Source organism: Perissodus microlepis, chromosome 16 (genome assembly GCF_051167445.1).
Source record: "Perissodus microlepis isolate ML-2025 ecotype Zambia chromosome 16, ASM5116744v1, whole genome shotgun sequence".
Classification (NCBI taxonomy): domain Eukaryota; kingdom Metazoa; phylum Chordata; class Actinopteri; order Cichliformes; family Cichlidae; genus Perissodus; species Perissodus microlepis.
In genome coordinates, this window is record NC_140476.1 from 12,852,929 (window position 1) to 12,873,663 (window position 20,735).

General features: G+C 38.6%; 1 protein-coding gene across 4 annotated transcripts in view; it reads right to left on the minus strand.

The window, feature by feature from the left end:
• abca12 (ATP-binding cassette, sub-family A (ABC1), member 12) overlaps positions 1-20,735 on the minus strand; it is a 59,828-nt gene that overhangs the window by 30,904 nt on the left and 8,189 nt on the right. The window contains exons 13-38 of one of the 4 annotated variants that reach the window (XM_084908410.1): positions 20,435-20,568; positions 19,726-19,856; positions 19,377-19,541; positions 18,922-19,130; positions 18,539-18,672; positions 18,086-18,194; positions 15,063-17,657; positions 14,255-14,371; positions 13,958-14,012; positions 13,595-13,743; positions 12,500-12,630; positions 12,147-12,289; positions 10,919-11,086; positions 10,503-10,717; positions 8,522-9,451; positions 8,227-8,333; positions 7,000-7,106; positions 5,075-5,274; positions 4,731-4,807; positions 3,790-3,920; positions 2,737-2,901; positions 1,910-2,074; positions 1,534-1,735; positions 1,075-1,214; positions 363-482; positions 118-208 (exon numbers count right to left, since the gene is read on the minus strand). In XM_084908410.1, the coding sequence (XP_084764536.1) occupies positions 118-208; positions 363-482; positions 1,075-1,214; positions 1,534-1,735; positions 1,910-2,074; positions 2,737-2,901; positions 3,790-3,920; positions 4,731-4,807; positions 5,075-5,274; positions 7,000-7,106; positions 8,227-8,333; positions 8,522-9,451; positions 10,503-10,717; positions 10,919-11,086; positions 12,147-12,289; positions 12,500-12,630; positions 13,595-13,743; positions 13,958-14,012; positions 14,255-14,371; positions 15,063-17,657; positions 18,086-18,194; positions 18,539-18,672; positions 18,922-19,130; positions 19,377-19,541; positions 19,726-19,856; positions 20,435-20,568 (6,890 nt within the window). Of the gene's footprint in view, positions 1-117; positions 209-362; positions 483-1,074; positions 1,215-1,533; positions 1,736-1,909; positions 2,075-2,736; positions 2,902-3,789; positions 3,921-4,730; positions 4,808-5,074; positions 5,275-6,999; positions 7,107-8,226; positions 8,334-8,521; positions 9,452-10,502; positions 10,721-10,918; positions 11,087-12,146; positions 12,290-12,499; positions 12,631-13,594; positions 13,744-13,957; positions 14,017-14,254; positions 14,372-15,062; positions 17,658-18,085; positions 18,195-18,538; positions 18,673-18,921; positions 19,131-19,376; positions 19,542-19,725; positions 19,857-20,434; positions 20,569-20,735 lie in introns of all 4 variants that reach the window. The other 3 variants (XM_084908408.1, XM_084908409.1, XM_084908407.1) reach the window with 3 other exon arrangements.

Genomic DNA, 20,735 nt, shown 5'->3' on the forward strand with positions numbered 1-20,735 from the left:
TCTTTCACCTCTTCTATGGAAGTGTGGATATTTTACTAGTAATAAGCGAGATGGGAATGTAAAGGTAAACGTGGTATATGCAGCTTACAAAAGTAAGACCTTCAAATGCTCACTTACAGAAGCTGCTGAGTGTCTCCTGCATTCTGTCTACATTGATGCCTGTCTGCATCTGAATGAAGTTCTTCACAAAGGGATTGCCAAGGGAATTCTGCAGAAGGGGAGAGAGAGTGGAAACGACGACATCAAGATTCAGCTGCAGAAACTCGTTGAAGACCACTGCATAGTTTATCTCTATATTTTCATATGACAGCAAGCCAGCTAGAATAATCAGATACAAGGACGACGTTTTTGAGTTTCCATACCTGCAGCATTGGCAAAGTCTTTTTGAGTTTGTTCGCAGACGTAACGAGGTACTTGGAGGATTTTATCCAGTCTTCTGAATATTGCCTTGCATTTGCAAAATCTTGCAAGGTGGCATTGGCCTGAGCAGTGATAGGACAGACAAGAACATGTAAAATAGTTGGTTATGTGTATGAAGCTGTGAAGGTGGCAGTGTACAAAAAAAACAAAGTCAAACTCGCTCAAAACAGAACTACAGCTGGAGATGGCGATGCCTACAAATAAGTGTGTATCTTGTCAAATTTTAATATTTCTTGTTTGCTACATGCAGCTGGGGGTGAATGAATATTAAAAAATTAAAATCAACTAAATAAAAAAATATCTAGAAATAGCAGTGATAATAACTCTAGTAAAAAAAAAAGGCCTCAGATGAGGGATTTTGAAGGATTAGAACATAAACTTCGTGAAGGTCACGGAGTCGCTAATCCCCAGTTAAAATGTTTGAAGTGAAAAACAAGGACAACGGATCAGAAAAGAAAGTGGAGATGACTATACACAGGGCCAGCTATCATCTCGCAGCTGCTGGCAGGTGAGTACATAATTAGTTTAAACAGCAAAGCAGCACAATACTGTCAGTCAGCAAGGTTCCCACTAAACTCAATCCATCAGTCTATTGTTGTGTGCATGGAGCACAAAAGCTGACTTTAGATGCATTTGTTCTTTTATATTATATACCTTCTCTATTATGGCTCGTGTGCTGGGTGTATCCGGTGTGTACAGGATTTGTCCCATCAGCATTGGCTTGAGGAAGGCCCAGGCAATAGCTCCTCCTGTGGTGTTGACCATGTCCAGGTACATGTTCATACAGAAGGGAGCTACACAAAGACACAAAAGAGGAGCAGATCAGATATGCAGCATTCTAAAGTGGAGGAGGCTTTTTTTGCCCGACATGCAAAGTCACAGGAGCTCCAAATTTTATAACAGCTTTTCAACAACTGGCTAGAATTGCTCTCCACTTGTTGAAAAGTATCACAGTTACTGAAATTGTGCACTTTAGCAAGATATCCTTGTTTTAAACTTAAAAAAAAAGAAAAGAAAGAAACTTGTAATGGAACTGTGTGAATCAAGAGCAAATATACACGAATGCAGAGGTGACAGAGTCCCATTTTAAAATCTATTCCCTTCAGAACATACTGGCATTCCGTGGTATCTTGAACCTCTCAATCATCTCCTCCCTCTGTGGGTTGTTGGTAAAGGAAGGGTCCGAATCTGAGACGAGGGGCAGCTTGGAGATTCCAAAAAGAACCTTGATACCATGGCTGCACAGCGCTCGAGAAAGGGTAACGAATGATCCTGCGCTGGAAGTGGTGGACCTCCGCTCCCTCACTGGATGTGGCTAAAAGAAAAAGCATGATGCTGTTACTTACTATCTGATTCAGTACTGTGAATGCAGCAGAGTACTGAATCATTCACATTGTTTGCTTGGGCTAGGTGTAAGTTGAGTGATCTCACAAACATGAATATATTATTGATAAAGAGCAGTAAAGGTGGAGCAGTTAAAAGAACTCACTTGGCTAAAATGGTCGTTGGCTGTCAGGTTGAGGTTTTTGATGTTGTTCAGGTAGATTTGCAGTTGGTTAATGGCAGGAAGTATCTTGTCCATCATGTCTGTTATAGTCTCAGCCACCCAAACCATGATTCCCACCACAGTCTGTATGTCGTCAGACAAAACCATCTGAAAGAAAAAAACATTTAAACACACTTTAATCACTGTTACACTTTTTTGCCTCTCTTGTCTTTAATATTTTACAGGGTTTTGAAAACATCGGTCTACCACTACAATATAACACCCAACAAATAACTCATTTCGGTGATTAGCTACTATCGTGTCACCAAAAACCACAGGGAAAAGTTTCATGTAAGCTGAGGTTGTGCGTCTTTAACAAGTTTTATATCAGGAGTAAAAGACACAATCAAAAATTAGATATCATGAAATAAAACAAATTTTGTAAGTAACTAAAATGACCTTTCATGGTCAAACAGATAAAATGCTGCATTTAGCCTTTACTGGCCTACACTTTGTTGAGCCTTGTATGAGTTTTCTGCCATGGGTGTGTATTGGGGAAAAAAGGGTTTGTCTAGTAAACAAACATCTTCTTGTACAAAGGCATTTTTTCTGGCTCACGTTGCTCAAACAAACATACCCTGGAAAAATATGTTTTGTGACTTCCCAACAAAAACAATTTGAGTCTTCTTTGTTGAAGACAGATTTATGTGCCGTGACAGAACGCCCACATTTTTTTGTGTGTGTGTCCGTGTCTGTATGTCTCTGTGTGAGTGTGTGTTTCTTCGTGGTTTTTTACATAACAATTATTAACAATAGACTTAAAGCCTTACTTTGTATAACACTTGTTCAATGTTTAGATGTCGAGTCATCAGCAGTGACAATGTGTACCACTGTTCAACAGACAGAGAGCAGAAGGTCTTCATCAGATCAGCCTCTTCCATGTTTGCGAGTGGTGTGGAGGGGCAGTGACGCAGGTTCCCCAGCCAGGACAGGATCTGTTCCAAAAAACATGAAGAGAGTTAAAGAACCAGCCTATAGGACCAACAGGGGAGCAGAAGGAAGGAGGCATGTCATGCACAAAAATACAGGCCTTATAGCACATATATATCATCAATAACAAATTTGCATTTCCACACTGTTTAACTGAGGTCTCTGTGGGCAGCCGACTTTCAAATCCCTGTAGTGGTGAGGCATTTGGAAACATAGTGGGTGTGAGTTCTGTCCCATTTAGTAAAAATAAATGAATAAATGAATAAAAAAGACACTGTCTAGCATATTTATTAACATGACTTTTGGATAGAGAAAAAATACTATGAGGCTTCGTGAAGGTGAAAGCCTGAAAGATGTTTAAACCGCACTAAAAATGTTCACAATCATGGAAATGAGTTTGCTCCAATTCAAAGGATGAGCAAGTCACAAATGTTACTGGCAGCCACTTAGTAGTCTATTTTGTCAGTTTACTCACCTATGTAGTGCGCAGACAGGCATGTTTTGCCTCCTGCTGGCTAAACTCTATTTAAGTGATTTCTTTGTAGTTTTTTTTTTTTTTTTTTTTTTACATAATCTGCATTACACAGTCAAAGACATTAAGAAAGCAGCCTTTTATTCTGCTCTGCTGTACGTCTGCTTGAGAGAAACCTCCTAAATACAGTGACCAGTCACTGAGTAATTTTCATTAGGCTTGCAATGTTCCCTACAACATTAAAGATACAACCTGTTTTTAAGCTTTGTTGTAAATGTACTATATAAAATAATTAAAAAGCAAAGCTATATTAAAGCTGTGGTATTTTGAAGCAGTCTTACCGACTCTGGATTTTTTTATAGACTCAATGTTGTGTGTATTCAAATTTACTGAACAGTGACACAAGCTGTCTTTGGCTTACCACTAGATTGTTGTTTGAGAGCGTGCTGTTCATTAGGAGGTTAAGAGTTGCTGGATCCAAATCCATGTACTGCTGCACGTCCAGAACAAAAGCTGTTTTATTCTTCAGAATCTCACCAAATGTCATCACTCCTGTGAAAAAATGTCAAGTGAATACAGATCAAATATTGTCAGTTGATTCCTTCTGTTTCTGTATATTTTTCTAAGAGTTAAAATTACAAATAGATTTTGAAAGTTACAAATTGTTCATTAAAATTTATTTTACCTTATTTGATTTACCTCTAAAATATGCTTATCTATAAACAATGAATCTAAAATACTGAAAGGCCCAGAATGTCACGCACACATTTATATGGTGATTTTATTGAATGTCTTTAAGCCCATTTTACTAACAATCACATGCAACTTGAGCAATATGCAGCTTGAGGATCTTGCCCAAGGACCCTTTGACAGACTGGGTAACTCCAACTATTTCTGACTGGCAGACAACCAACTCTAAATCCAGAGGAACACAGGCACTGTCTAAACAATGCAGGAGCCTCACAATTCCTCGTAGATGTTTTTAAATGTTTTGAAACATGGTTTCAAGCCAGTCACACTCAGTGAGTTGGTGGGTTTGATGTTTACACGAGCAACGAATACGAACAGTGGAAAAATTGGTCAACGGAAAGACAAAGTGGTGGCATCAGATGGAAATGAGCAAAGGGTGAGCTAAAATTAGTATTTTGTTTAATATCTACAACGTGGAAGAAACAAATAATAATACGTGACTAAAAGTTTACATTCTTAATTCTGACAGTTCGAAATATACTTCTCGGTCACAATACACCTAATTTAGGACAAAATTGATATATAATTTTACTTAGAAACTTTCCTTCTTCCATATAAAAAATTTTAAGGTGCAAAATTCTTAAACTATTGCAACATAAAGAAATATCTCACTTGAGGAAGTGCCGTTAATGTTGAGAGAGCTCACGCTGCTGATGTTAAAGCCCAGATTTTGGCTCAGCACACTAGACCTGTTATCACAAACAGAAAACAGACAAACCCACTTTGAGCAATAAATGAAAATATACAAATATATATATATAAATCTAATTTTCCAGACCTCAATACTATCCAAACAGAGCTTGGACAATTCAGTGATACAACGTATTTTGGAAATTAAATGGTAGATAAACCTCTAGTCAATTGCAAGAGCAGCTTTCTTTGAAGAAAGTGCTACTCTCTGCTAGGAAAACCGTTGAAATAAAAACTTAGACAGAAGTATGATGACATCTTTGTACCAGTCTGTGTGGACATTGTAGCTCCTGGGGTCCCCGATTACAGTTTGATAGAAGATATCAACCAGAGATGTTGTGTTCATCACCAGACCCTCAATTATGACCTCTAGGCTGGGCAGGAAAGTGTGACAAAGCTGACCGGACTCTATGTTGAGGCTCTGCATCAGGAGGTGTACAGTCTCTGTATCCTCTAACAAACACATCTGTAAGAAATCAGTCACATTATGAAGTGCAATGACGAGTTTGTCTAAAGATTAAACATATGCAAGACAGATCAACTGGTCTCTTGTTGGACTATTTTACTCATTGGGGAAATTAAAAATTACATATTTTGAGGATTTATAATCAAACCAATAAAAAGAACTTGTTCTTTTTGGACGCAGCATTTCACCTTGTCCATTTCATGCTTTGGAGAGGGAAAGCATAAATGGACCCACATATAAAAGTTGCATTACCAACTTCTGCATGCGTGTATATTCGGTTGTGAGAAAAAGAACGTATGAAGTACATTCCGGGGTCCTTAATCACCAGAAATGATTAAGCTAGATGGCTAATATGTATCCATCCATTCGCTTCCGCTTCTCCTTTTTTCAGGGTCACGGGGAGAGCCTATCCCAGCTGTCATAGGGCGAGAGGCGGGGTACACCTTGGACAGGTCGCCAGTCTGTCGCAGGGCCAACACACAGGGACAGACAACCATTCGCGCTCACATTCACACCTAATGGCAATTTGGATTTTCCAATTAACCTATCCCCACAAGCTGCATGTCTTTGGACAGTGGGAGGAAGCCAGAGTACCCGGAGGGAACCCACACAAACACGGGGAGAACATGCAAACTCCACACAGAAAGACCCCGGCTTGATGTTGGAATTGAACTCAGGACCTTCTTGCTGTGCGGCAACAGTGCTAACCACCGTGCCACCATGCTGCCTGGCTAATATGTATTTACATGAAAATGTGTTCATGTCTGTTTAAACCCTTTCCTATGATTATTTTCATGTTTGCTTGAAAAAAAAAACTCCCTCTGCTTTACTGCAACTTCTGCATACGTGTGCATTTCACACTTTGGAGAGGCAAGTGTGAAATGTACACGGTGGACAGGCGTGTCTATTACCCGTTTTGCTGTGATATTCATTTGAGATAGCTTCACTATTAGCCTTAAAAAAACAGGGCTTGTTCAAAGTGTTTCAGTGTTATTTTTGTGGAATACTGATGTCAATGCTGTGGCTACTTATTAAACTCAGCAGTTTAATAAGTTTGCACAGGTCTCTCTGGGAAAGTAGGCTTCAGCTAAATAAAGAATCAAATTAAAAACTATATTTCCATAGGTATATACAGCGCAAGTGAGACTATATGTGTGAGGTCTGCAATAACAAAAGGATATACATTTTAAGTAGTTCTAATTAAATCATCTGTTAGTAAAATATATAAAAACCCACACAGTGTTTTCCATGGAAACACACTGCTTCCACCTCATCTTCGGGATGTAACAGCATGTATAATTATGACTTACCTCATAATTACCTTTTAGTTAGTGTAATTAGGATTCTCAACCAGGTTTTGAATTACAAGCTATCACATAACCAGGGTTAGCTAATGGAACGTGCAGCAGGAACAAATTTGGCATGCCAAGTTTTCCAAGCAAATAAAAGTTATTAATTGGTAGCACACAATGCAACCTATTATATCCAAGTATTTTCCACAATGTAAAAGGAATAAAACCCTGGGATTCTCAAGTATAGTAACAACTTTTTAATCGTGTCACCAATTTCTCATATACGATCGTAATCTCTAAATTATAAGAAAGAACCTAGACACTTGTTTTGCTTTTTGAAGCAGCGAGCATCTGTAATTTTCAGTTGTGAGTTATTATTTTACATTTTGTTTTAATGATAAATGTGTGCAATCAGAGTAATTAAGTCACAAACCAGGTATCTCAGGAGGTCTAGATTTTCTTTAAACTGTGGGTCTGTTGGGAGGGTCTGGAAAAGCTGACTAGCTGTTTTGATGATCTGCTGCACGAGCATCAGGTTCTCTGTGAACAGTGAGTGAGAGAGAGAAAGCGAGAAAGGGAAGGGGAAAATGAGAGTGAGAGGGATGCTATTAGAGTTTGTAGTCTTAGGGAGTAAGGTCTGTAAGGTGACAGAATAACATGACATCCCACTGGGCTTCATTACAACTTGCACCATTACGGGGCATCGTCATCAGGCAGCAAGCAGCAAATGATGTGCTTAAAGTGAAACCCTGTACTAGACTGATGGCGCCAGAAGGGCCAGCAGTACTAGATGCTGTCGTGCATTAAAACACATCTGACAAGCCCTAAGAAAGGCACCACCTCAGGCAGCAAGATATGATGACAGAATATTTAATTAGTCCAAAATTAGACAATGTTGATGTTTAATCTCAGGCTGCTAAACACCTACAGGCCTTTGCAATTACAACAGTGCACTGTGTGTGAGTGCATCTGTGTGTGTATGAGTAAATATGAGTAGGACTGCAGAGAAGTGAAGCTGCTGCTGCTTACAAAGTGATTCTATGCACTAAAAACATTATCACACAAGCACAGATGCAAATTAAAAGGAGGTCATAGATGTCCACTTGTGCGAGTGCGAGGGGAGACGTTTAGCAAGGGCGGACAGGATAAGTGATTGAATTCTACTTTGCTAATGAGATTTAAAAAGGTGCTGAGTGGCTTTCTGCTGGAGAATGGCCATATGGCCTTGGGCTCTTTGGGAGCTCAAGCTAAGCTGGTGTGAAGTCTTATTCCTCATATCTCCAGAATTAATTTTGCAATACTTTAATCATGTATACAATAGCAACAGCATTGGCAAAATATATTCTGGTCTTGCTGTGGTCTCGCAAAAGCTATAAAAGCTGAAGAAAAGGGTGGCATTGCTCTAAATAGCAGATTGTTGCTTATATGTACATACCTTCCCAGCAGGTATGTAAATACAAGCTGAAGCATCAGCGTGAGCTTGACAGCATGGCAACAATTAGACTTAGCATGGATAAAAGGAGATTCACTCTGGAGTCAGAATTGTAAAGTCACTTTAGTTTAACTAATAAATGTGCATTTCTCATCATAATGCTCCTCTTGGACAAAGAAGACTGTAAATGTCCAGACTGGGTCAAAAAGAACTGAGCCCTTGAGTTACCTTGAGATTCATTGGCTAGTGCTCTGGTGAAACTTTTAATCACAGAGGAGTATGGTAAGGCATCAGGAAGCATATCCACCACATTCTTGAGGAGATCCATTGACGACCTACAGGAAATAGGAAGGACTGTTTGTTAAACAGAGGCTTTTAAAATAGTTGACTATAACGCAAACAAACTAAATTGAAAGTTTCTAGAAGCTAGAACAAATATAGATCTCACGATACATAGTGCACAAGATACATTCTTTTTTGTCACACCTTAAGCTGTAATGAAGGACATAAAAATAACACTTACTTTTCAAAGACGTCAGGGAGAGTGAGGACGGAGAGTACCCCAAGTGCAGCATCAATGGTCTCTTCTCGAGAGGCATTCAAGCCCCACTGCATGCCACTTGTAGCTCCCTTCATCACAACGCTCAAATTGGGATTGGCAAAGAACACATGGGCTGTTTCCATCATTTCTGGTGTTGTAGGAGGGACAGCCAGAGCTTTGAACATGGTTGGGTAGTCAATGTAGAACAGGTCTATGAAGTCATTCATCGGGTCTGTTGTCATCATTAATGAGGCATCACGTCTGCGTCTGACCAAATGTGTGTGGTAACCGTCTGTCATTTCTGAGTCACTCAAATGTTGGACCATTGGGTCTGGAACATTACCGGTGCTTACCAGCTGCCTAAACATAGCAATGACGTTTCCTACTAAGTCTTCCAGGAGCTCTACAGTTGCTTGCATGTCTGTGTTCATCTTGGCCAGGGCAGACAAGACAGGCCTTATGATGTCATAGGATCTGAACAGAGCCTCACTCAGCAGGTCTAGCCCAGATGCTTCGGTGGAGTTTAACCACATAGACAACTCGGCCACCTTCTCTGCTATCAATTTTGTGTCATTGGATCTCAAAAATTCCTCCAAGACTTGGTAAATCATAGGATCATCACCAAATACCTTAATGTTAATCATCAGTCTGATAACTTCTGTTGTCAAGTCGTAAAGAGATGCAGTTGTGTTCCCTGCCGGGATGGAGAAGATATCATAAGAGGAGATGTTTGCAGAGGAAAGGAAGTGCATTGCTGCTTCTTTGAGGAGCTCCTCGGCTGATGTGCTCTGTTGAAGTAGCTGATAGTTGTCCAGGATGTAGCCTGTAGCGTTCACAAGAGCTTCCATGTAGGGCTGCAAGGCCGGGGCCACATTATGCAATTCATCTGAGAGAATTTTGATGGAAGACAAACTGTAGAATAAAGAAATTGATTGAATGTCAGGTTAAGCAGCACAGTACATCAAACATGGTCTGTGTGATTGTGACTCTGTAAGCTGTCTCATGTAAAAAATATAAACATGAGTTCAAAATCTGGAGATTATTGGAAAGCCAAAATACTCATTGAATATAAGGAAACAGATTTTTGAATTGGTCTTTTCAATACTATGATTAGATATAACATTCAGATTTAGAAAGAAGACATATTTCCTCTTCATCAGCCTTTTCCCATTTCATCTTTGATGAAAAAGACTGTAGAGTGTTTCCACTGTGATCAGTGATCTATGACTTATGTAGTAAGACCTGACTGATTCCCTGCGATATGCAAAATGTGATCCTTATCACCACGCTGGTCTCATTATAGCAGCTGGCATATAAAGGGAAATCAATTTTAAGAGGATGTCTCGGCTAGCTGAATTGTAGTTAAGCCGCTATCTGTGCAAGCCTGCCAGTTTTCAGGCAGGCTTGCATTAAATTAATCAAGTTCAATGCAAATGTGATCACTTCACATCCTTGTGTAATTACGTATGAATCAAATTGGTTTGACTGGAGCATCGTGGATAATGCTGTTATACCAAATGGAGTGGCAAGTTCATGGTGAGTTCATGTATACTATAGGTGAGTCATTTTCTGTGGTTCTTTATAAAAATTAAATTGACTGTTAACAGAATTTAGTGGGAATGTAAAGAACATTTCCACATTCAGATACCATGTTCAGGGGGTTTCTAACGTGGCTGTACGATATTTTGTTATGATTGTGTCTTGTGATTGTGATCTACTGAAGGCTTGGATTACTCTTAAAACTATGACACGATTCTCATTCCTCATACTTGCTGTGGTCATAAAAACAGTTTGCTCCTCAAGTAAGTTTTGAAAGTCTAAATCCAGCTAGATGTGATGTCTCATCAACAGTCACTTAGTGATTCGATGGATTGACCATTTTGACCATAAAAAACATTTCCTCTAAAACATAGCAAACCATGGTCACTGCACGTAGCAGTGAAATTATCTGACTGTAGCTCACCTGTTTTGCAACTGCATGTCTTGGAGCTGGTTTTGCCAGTAACGCTGTTCCTCAGGACTCATAGACTGGTCTAACAGCATTGAGAGGTGGTTGGAGAAATTCATGACCAACTGGTTTATCACAATTACGTTGTTAATGTTGACTTGGTAGAGTGACTTTACAGTTTCTACAATCCTAGCAGCTGTGTCGCTCACATTGGTTGGTCCCATGATCATCTGCTTTAAAGACAACATAGAGCAGAGAGGGACCATTAGCAATCAACAACTTTCTCCGTGTGTCAACACTGACCCCAAGTGGTAAAACTGTTAATTGTACTTGCAAGTATGAATGCGGTATATATTTTACTATCAAGTCAAATTAAGTAGTACTTAAATTAAGTAGTACTTAATTTGACAATTTGACATTTTTATACTTACACTCATGTTCATTTGGGAGTAGAGATTCTGTGCGGAAGCATAGGCCTCCAAAACAGGCTGCAGGCTGATGTTGCACCACACAGCCATGGTGTTAGGGCTTAACCCTGCTGCCTCACTGACTGTCTCCCACACTTTGAGAACTTCACTGCACTCCAAGGTGCCATTAGCCTATAACAAAACAAAAACATGTGTCACGTGTTTCATAAGCACTGAAAAAACCTGTTCAGTTACTAAGACGGGAAAGGTCAGAAGTCTCACACAGATGTTTTCACTTTTAACAGACTGGTACACACCCACAAGCAAGCTGCTCTTTTAAAAAAATGTATTTACAAAGCAGAAAGTGTTTCTGTCACGTCAAAAGTCTATGACAGGGATTAATGTTAAGGTAGGCTATAATAACAAATCTAACAATAGCATTTTCAGGAATTAACATGATATGAATACATAAATATGCACTGATGCCAGAAAAGCATTAACAACACACCAATACTTGTTTCTGTACAGTCAATAAGTCAGCAGCAGGTGTGCTTAACATAATCTTGTGATTTTATGGTTTGTAATTTATGTCAATTTGTGAGCTTTTGAGATGTTACCTATGGATAAAGGTATCCTCTCTCCTTGTTAGCTGTTTTCAAGTTACATTAAGTTAAACTACCCTTTTAGCTTATTTTAGTCTACTAATTTAAGTAAGCTTACAGAGCTGCTAGAAATGCTATATCAACATATTAACTCAATAGATATTTAAGTGATATCAGTATATACATACAGCCTTCAAAAGGCAAGTCATTACTGCCACACCAGTTTAAGAGAGCAGCACATTGCAAACAAGCGCAACAGTAGTTGTCCTGCACTGAATCAAGTTATGTGTTTCAAATATCTCTCAGTCAAGGCTGAAAAAACATTTTAAAAAAGACCAATTCTGATACAGGTATCTTGGATTAGGCAAAATATGTTGATATTATCAACTGGCCAGTATATACTATAAGACTTAGAAGTCAAGTTTGGGGGTCATACGCTGACAAGTTGTTATTGTGTGTGTTATTTTGTGGTTCAGCAAGACTATGTAACGCCTACCTGGCATAAATAACAAAAGAAAAAATATCAAAGCTTTTACGCACACACATACACATGCAAACATTTCCATAAATGAGATACCGGCAGATGACTAGGGAGACACTTGCACGAATGATACAGCAAGTCTAAAAAGCATTCTTTCAAGAACACTGACCTGCTGAGCGGCCCGCACTGTGCTTTCAATGGCAACCTGAAATTTTTCCAGGACTTCAGAAAAATTGTAATGAGTGTTGTTCAAAGACTGTGCAGCTTCTCTCATCAGGTTCAGGATGGGGATTTGAAGGCTTTGTATCATCACTGAAAAGAAGAAGACAAAATGGCTTGACCCACAAGTTATGAAAAAACAAAACAAAACAGCAGCAATACAGCACATTAGTAAAAGTGGCAGACATATCAGGAAATGACTATCTCTTACTTGGCATGTGCTGCATTAGTCATAAGTTGTGTCTAAAGAACAAGTAAATAAAAGTACACCTGGCACTATATGTTCTTCCTTAACATTCTCACCATTTCCAGCTTGGATGTTCTCCACTAAAGTTCCAACCATTTTTTCAAACTGTGGGATAACAGGCATTAAATTGTCCAATAACTCTGTTCCTTCAAGGGTGGACAACAGGGTTCCCAGCATCTGCTCAAGCCTGCAACAAATTAGTAACATATTAGGTATGGTTTAGGGTAATCACAGAACAGAGCGGCAGTCTTTACTGTGGAGCAAGTTACAATTGCTGTCAAATTATCGTGGGCATCAGGGTAATTTGGGGCTTTTAATGATTTCTTTGAACTGTTACATATATAAACAAGTGCAGATTCAAAGATCAATCTTGAAACCCCCAATACTCAAGGCTGCCATGAACTGGTCACACAAGCTATTTGGACACCCCAACATTAAATGGGTTTGGAGTAGTAAAAGAAAGGTTTTCTAACCTAAGAAATCTTTATCAGCTTTCAAGCATATTGGTGATAGGATCATGGGGGTTTTGCTACTGATACATTAAACAAAACAGATGGAATAATGAAGAAGGAGGACTACCTTCAAAATCTTTGAGTGGATGCTCCAAAAGTAGAATGATGCCAAACAAAAAAATTGTTTTTGGAATAAATAAAACAGGATAACGTTAGGCTGCTGCGATCAATTTGAATGAACTCTGCCAATTCTGCCAAGATGGGTGGTTAAATATCCAGCCAGAATTATGACCAGAAGCTTATTGATTGCTACTAAAATTTGGTTGAGGTGCAACTTCCCAAGGCACATTTAACAAAAATATTACTGGGGTTAAATGGACAATAGAAATAAATATATATTTATTCAATCTTGTGCACCCAATTCCTGTTTTTCAAAGTTAATCAAAGATTCTTATCAAAAGGATAAGAATGTACACAGTACAATCGTTACACTCTGGAAAAACAACAGTTCAAAGAAATCATTAAAAGCCATGAAACTGCCATGAAATTTATTCCCATGATGAGTGTATGTAAACTTTTTTTTTACAACTGTAAAACAAAATTACTTCCTACATATATCAGGTATACGATTTAATATCAAACTGCTGATTAACAACAAGCCATTTGGATTGTTACCATTACACTGATAATTACACTTACTTGTTCCATGTGTCTTGGTCTGCATTCCCAGTTAATATGGTCTCCAGGACTGGAACAAGTTGAGTAAAAGCCTCCAGGGATGGAGCAGTCATATGTGAGCCAGTGCCTTCCGCAACCAGTGGCCAAAACATGCTCACAAGTTTGCCCAACTAATAATAAAAAGTGTCAACAATAAGTGTGCAGTTTGGAATTAGAGGCCTAGCAGTCCCGTGAGATGTTTTTATTATTAATAAAATTATTATTAATTAAATGTCATTTTTAAATTGAACACTTTTAGATGTTATGTTTTCAATATATAAATGTACGTTAAACTAATTTTACCGGACATATAATAAAATAAAAATAAAAGTGCAGACATTTTACCTGCTGAATGATTTGTTGTGCTGATGCATTTTCAAAGCCTGCCCAGAGGTTCATGCTACCTGAAATCATTAAAAAAAAATGTGCTCACACATCAGGCCTCATGGATGTGGAACTGCAAGCAGAACGACCAACTCTTACAACATACATCAGAAGCATTGTGGTACTTTGATCTACTTTTGTTCTTAGGCTTTTTGGCATAAATGCCGGAATGATGAAGTGCACAATATGACCTCCACTCAATCAGATTTCATCAGGATTTAACATGCAGTCCACCTACAGTGGTATTAAGAAGCTGACTTGCCTTGGCCATACTCCAAGATAACCTGAGTGATGTTAATGAGGGCAGAAATGTAGGGCTGGACTGGGGATTGCTGTGACAGGAGGCTCTGCAGTGTCTTCATTTCATTGAAAATTCTTAGGAAACAAAGCAAATCAACATTTCAGATCTTAACAAGTCTTATCAAAAGTTCTTTGTGTTCTCTAATGATTGCATAGAATAAAACTGCATGCATGCAATCATTCTGTTAATTTATTTTTTTTTTTTTTATCTCAGAGCATTAATAAGGATTAGAAGTACATGTAAAATCCCTAGTACCTAAAATAACCTTTTTATTTGACAAAAATAAAAATAAAATATAAGAGAGAACTTTTGGACAAGATCTAAACTACAATTAGACCTATACATTTTCCTTAGAAAAATTAAACATCAGATTTGTTAAATTTCACAGAGAACTGCAATAGGTTGAAAGCAGAGTATTACTACAGACTACTTTTGTAGAGTAAAAATAGACTAAAATATCTGTTGCAGCTAAAAATATATTAAGAACTTTAATTTGAAGCAACTTGCAATTTTGGGTGCTGGAAAAGCAAAGTGATACTTACTGCACTTGTTTATTTTATAGTAAATCAAAAGCATGTTTTTAGTTCATCTAATGCTTTATTACATTTAATACATCATATATTCGTTTTTGTGAGGCATTATTTTAAAGCAATCCCTATTCTTAAAGCTATTTTGAAATGATTCATATTTGTTAAAGAGTACTCATTCGAGCCCCTTCTGTTACAAAATTATGGTAATTATGTACAGTAAAGTAGGGAAACTCACATCTGATTCAGGCTGTCTTGTCCATTGGCTTCAGAGATGGTCTCAAAATATGTTTTTACAAACTTGAGTGAGCCAAGCATGTATTCTGCAACCATTTCTGGTACAGTTTGTTGGATGATTCTCTCAACTTTCTCCAGGATGACAATGGAGATGTTTTTAGCTGAAGCGAAGCTCATGTTTCGTTGGACAATGAGATTTACTGACTCTTGCACAATTTCCAGAAAATCTTGCTGTGACAGTGGGATAACAGTAATGTTTAGGATCTGTATAACATGTTGCACTACTTCTACAATGGCAGCTATGAAGCTTTCATCCTGTAGGCCTTGTTGCTCTGCCACCATCACAGCTTTGCTTAGAGACTCTGTGATATTGTTTATTATGGAAAGGTAGGCCAGCTGATCATCACTGAGAAAATTTTCCACTGTCTGCAGGATGTATTGGAGATCTGTCACAGGGGTGGCAATGGTGGAGTTTTTCCATTGGATCATACTGCTAAGGAGCAATGCGACATTGGGCTCTGTCATCCACTTCTCAATGAGACCAAGGTACTGCTTAATTTGGAGCGCCGTGGAATGCAGAATGGTTGCATCGAAGTGCTGTTCAGAGCCTTCAGTGTTATTCCATGACTCAAGGTTGACCTCTATTAAGTCTAACAGATGCTGAAGAATCTCAATTGCTGTCTGGCCAATTTCAGTCACAACGGTGCCATCTATTGGGCCCTGGAGGCTGTTTATTAGGAACTGGACCTTGTCACTAACAAACAAAGAGAAATTTGTCTGTGCTAGCTGTAATGCCACTTGCATTTGTGTGATGGAAAAGAAAGGATGAAGGAGCTCTGCAGTTGCACTATCGCTGGTGATGTTTTCCAGCCGTTTCAAGTACCATTCTATAAGCTTCAGATATACTGTCTGGACTTGCACAGGGTCCGTCATTTGGGAGGTGTTTACTGGCTGCATGTCGGCAATCAACTGTATCAGACCCTCTACCACTTGTATTTCATTCATGATCTCTGGAGTGTTTAGGTGGCTCTGGTCTAGGCTCATCTTGATATTAGTTAGGGTGAGATTCAAGCTGTCTACAAGAACCATGTTAGGACCGGAGTTGAAGTTAACTTGGGTGAAGTCATTGATAGTCTTATTGACAATTAGAGGGATGAGGGAGATGATGTCTGTGTTGTTATGGAGAGAAGGTACCTGTGTCAGAAAGTTGCTGAACATATCTATGAGTCCCGTAACACACTTGGTTGTTACCATGATGTCATTCTGGGGTTCAAAACAGCTCTCAACATTTGCAATCCCGATTATATTTGACATGAGTTTATTTATGTTGGAAGCTCCAGCTAGCTCGGCAATAGCATTTAGGTCCTCAATGGTTAGGTTTGTCTGTGTAAGGGCATTCTGGACATCGGACACGGTAACATTTGGTGTATTCATGACCAATTTGATGAATTGGAGGGTCTGCTTGAATGTTTCCAGAGAGGCAGCATCATTTGGTGACAGGAGCAATGAGAAAACCAAGGAAGCTGTGTTTTCATATTCTTTATCCCCCAAACCAAATGGACCAATTTTGATGGTGACAGTCCCATTGGCTGTGAGCATCATGTCTAATATCTGATCCAGAAATTTAGAGATTTCTGAAAATCCAGCCAGACAGTCCTCGCCTGCTGCACATTTGGTTATATTACTCTGCAGAGCCTTGAAATCCTGAAGAAACTGAGCAGCATCACTTTGGATTTCCTTTGGCAGGAATGCTACAAATTTCTGGATAACGATGTCCTGGGCAGCATCTGGTCCAGCCTGAGTGAGGTTCTGCAGGCTCTCAGGCGTGAGGAGGTTGAGAAAGTCCATGGAAAGCAAGTGGAGGTCAGTGACTTGAGCCGTGCTGTACTGGCCATTTGGTAACATGACATGTTCAATTTTTCGTAGCCTATAGAGGGAAACCACAAACTCTTGAATCTGACGGACGTACCCAAGAATGATCTCAGTTGGGTCACCATTTGGAGAGTCCATCACTGTCTTGAACAGCTCCACAGCACTGATGATGGCTTTTACAAAACCCACTGAGGTCTGGTTGGTGAAAGGCTCAATTGCTTTTATGAGACTGTCCACTTCATCAAAATGAAAGTAATTAGAATAGGTAAGCAGAGTGTGTCCCATGATGTTTGGGAGATACAATGTAAGGTTACCCTCCAAAGAGAGGAACTCCCTTATCAGCTTTTCCAGTTCAGGCAATGTTGGGTCTGTTTCATTGAAGGTAAAAATATGCTGGTTTAACCTGCCAAGTTTGGAGGCTACAGCAAGGATTGTGGAGGCATTAAGCGGAGACTCTTGGCTGAGCAGAGGAACAAGTGATGACAAACCCGCGGACTCTAACAGGGCATGAATGTTTAGAGTCATGGTAGCTGGGTTAGTGATGTTTTGATTGGGAAGCTGGGAGATTGTACTGAGGAATTCATCCAGGTTATGCATCAGATTAATCAGGTAATTAGAGAGGGCATCACCTCCTTTGATTTCCTGTTTCAAATATAAAGCTGTCTCATTTGTATAGATTTCACCATACACATGTTGCAGTAGATTCACAGATCCTTTGAGCCAGCTACAGAGAAGAAGAGTAAAACAGAACATGCCAACTTTATAAAGTCCTGAAAGCAATGCATGTGTAACATTAAAAATAACAGAGAGAATTGAGCGTTTCTAATTAACTGTAATATGAAATGTTGTTGTCACTACAAAAAACATGGTAATCAAACTAAAGTGCTGACAAACATGTTATGCTAGCACGCATTAAGAAAACATTTTTTGTAGGCTACTAGTTACAAAAAGGCAGCGCGGCAGCAATTCCTGTTGGCTTGTTAAATAGGCAGCTCACTGTAGCTACTTATTTAACAAACATAACAGAACAACGTAAATCTCCTTATCTACACTGATTATTATGTTTTTAAAAAACAGAAGACATGCTTCAATTCTAAAGCATAAAATTTCCATGTATATTTCAATCAAAGCTAAAAAATCTTTGTCACTTACTTCACAAGGGCATCACTTGGTGACATCAGAGCCTGAGTCATTGCTTGAACAAAGTGTGGCCAATTGAAACCAGTGTCACAATGAAGGGCTAAGTTCTTGTTCAAAGAACCTACAAAGCAACACATGCTAGGAATTAGCTGCATTGACTGGAACAAACCAGATTAACAGGCTTTTACACGTATACTAAATAAATATATTTTGTAACTGAGCTCCTTTGATTTGTAGAATTATAATAAAATACAACTTTAATCCTTTCTTTTGTTGAACGCAGTTTAGTAGTCACATATTGTCTAAATATATTTAGATATATTTGTATGATATTTGTATATATGTTAGTTTTCAGTTCAGTTCAGTTCAGAGACGAGAAGAGAAGAGAAGAGAAGAGAAGAGAAGAGAAGAGAAGAGAAGAGAAGAGAAGAGAAGAGAAGAGAAGAGAAGAGAAGAGGAACTCACAGTTTGCTGGCTGAGTGGTGACATCAGGGTGGTAGTTCAAAATCCAGTAAGCAATGTGGAAGTAGTCCTTTACCGGAGGCCACTGATCACTATTTTCAATTCTTTCACCAAGACTGATCATAAACCACACAAGACTATAAGCAAAGAAAAATCACAATATGTCTGAGTCAGTAAAGTAACAACACACACCTTGTAAAGCATTGTGCACATTATCTGAAATCTGTTTTCTTCTATTACATTTAGTAAAGTGGAAAATCTGCACAGTCTTATCAAACTTAAATCTAGTTACCAAAAGAACCCCCGTATGTTAGACCTGTTTCTTATGTGCTAAGTTTGTTATGCTATGTTGTTATCCAAGTAGAAAATAAACACTTTGTCAAGACCTTTTTTGAAGAGCTCCAGAAACAAACTGGGTGTTGTTGTCGGGTATCCAGTTCATCCAGTATTCTTCATCCAGCTTTTCTGTCATTTCGGTCAAAAGCTCAGCAAACTCCAAGCTCTCCTCATACAGCTCATGCCACTCAGACAGAATCATGGGAAGTGTTATGTTGAAATCTGCTTCGCCTGTTAGGATGGAGTACAGATCTTGTCCCTGGGGATTATAATATGAACGATATAAGACACAAAGAAATTGTTTCTTTAAACAGTTAAAGCAAAATAAATTAATAAATCCTTAAAAAAACATATTTATACTTTTTAATTTACAGGATTAAGCCTTCCTTGTTAAGAATCTGTTGCTTTTCACTTGAGTAAGTTTATTTATTATAATGTAGTAAAATATTATTACATAATATAGCATTTTTTTAGACCACAAGTTGCACATAAAATATATTTTTACCTTTTTAATCAAGTCCTCCCAGTCCATCAGCAAAGCTTGTTGCAGATTCCCGTTGTTGGGGCAGATCAGTGCTTTCCATACTTCAGTTTTTACGCTATTGATGGATAACAGCCAGTCCAAGGAAGCCAGAACTTCTTCACATTTTACATCCTCAGTTGACATCACCTGGTAAAACAGAACAACACATCATCTGATTTACTGCGGAAGCCTTGAGGGAGATACTTAATGTATGAAGTGACAATGAAAAGCTCAACTGACAGCGGAGATCACATGTGTAAGATGCCAGATTTTGACACAGAACCTGTTCACAGGCTAAAAGTTAAGGTCAGTCAACATTAATCCTACATACCTTCATAACTACTTCCATCACACTGTTGAGGACACGGTCCATCAAAGCGTGTGACTCGGACTGGTTTGTCAGCAACGTATGATAAATCATTTGGAGGTCATTAGCATCTTCCAGGACATTTTCTAGAATGTCTGCAAAGACAGAAACAAACCAAACTCAACTCAGTGAGAAAATTGGTTTTTGGATTAGGCCATAAAATCAGTAACTTTTCCTAGTTTAGACACTTTGTTAAGTTACAAAAGACACACATATCACTTCAGTACAAGTGTTGTTTTGTCCAGTTTTGCTTGTTTTGTTGTTTTGTGTGTGTGCGTGTACTTTCCCACAAGCTAACTAATCTGATTGGGTTCAACATTTCATCTTTCATCAGTCCCATGAGAAAGGGTGTGAACTTTTATCCATTCGTGTCTTTGGTATGTATTGTGTAACGCAACTGATGATAAAACAAAATGTCCGCTGAGTGCACAAGCTTCTCTAGTTCTCAAATGCTGCTCTCTTTTTAAACCTGACATTCTTACAGCCCATGTCTTTTATTTTTATTTTAGTTTATGTTTCTCTGTTGGATGTATAAGAATCACCAATAATGATTGAATCACCAATAATTAATAGTGCTGGAAATAAAAGTGAAACATTCACCGTAATGTTAATTTTCAAGTAAATGCTCTCACAGGTGAGACCTCACTATGGACATGATGCTTTGTTGTCATACCTTTTAGCATGTCAATGGTCTCTGACGCTAGCTTCATGGACTGATAACCAGTTCTGAGGATGCCCTGGACAACCGTATTCACCTCAGGCACATTTTGTACAAGCTCCAATGCTGCCTGACCGATGTTCAGAAACCTAACAAAGCAAATGATAAGACTCAGCTTAAAGCACAAGACATCAAAATTACAAGAATCACAGGAGAACTAGCAGAACAAATAAGTAATACGAAAGTTTTATCAGCTTCAGATCAAAGGTAAGAAGAACAGTCATTTTAGCTTCAATTGATTTTCTACTAGTATTAG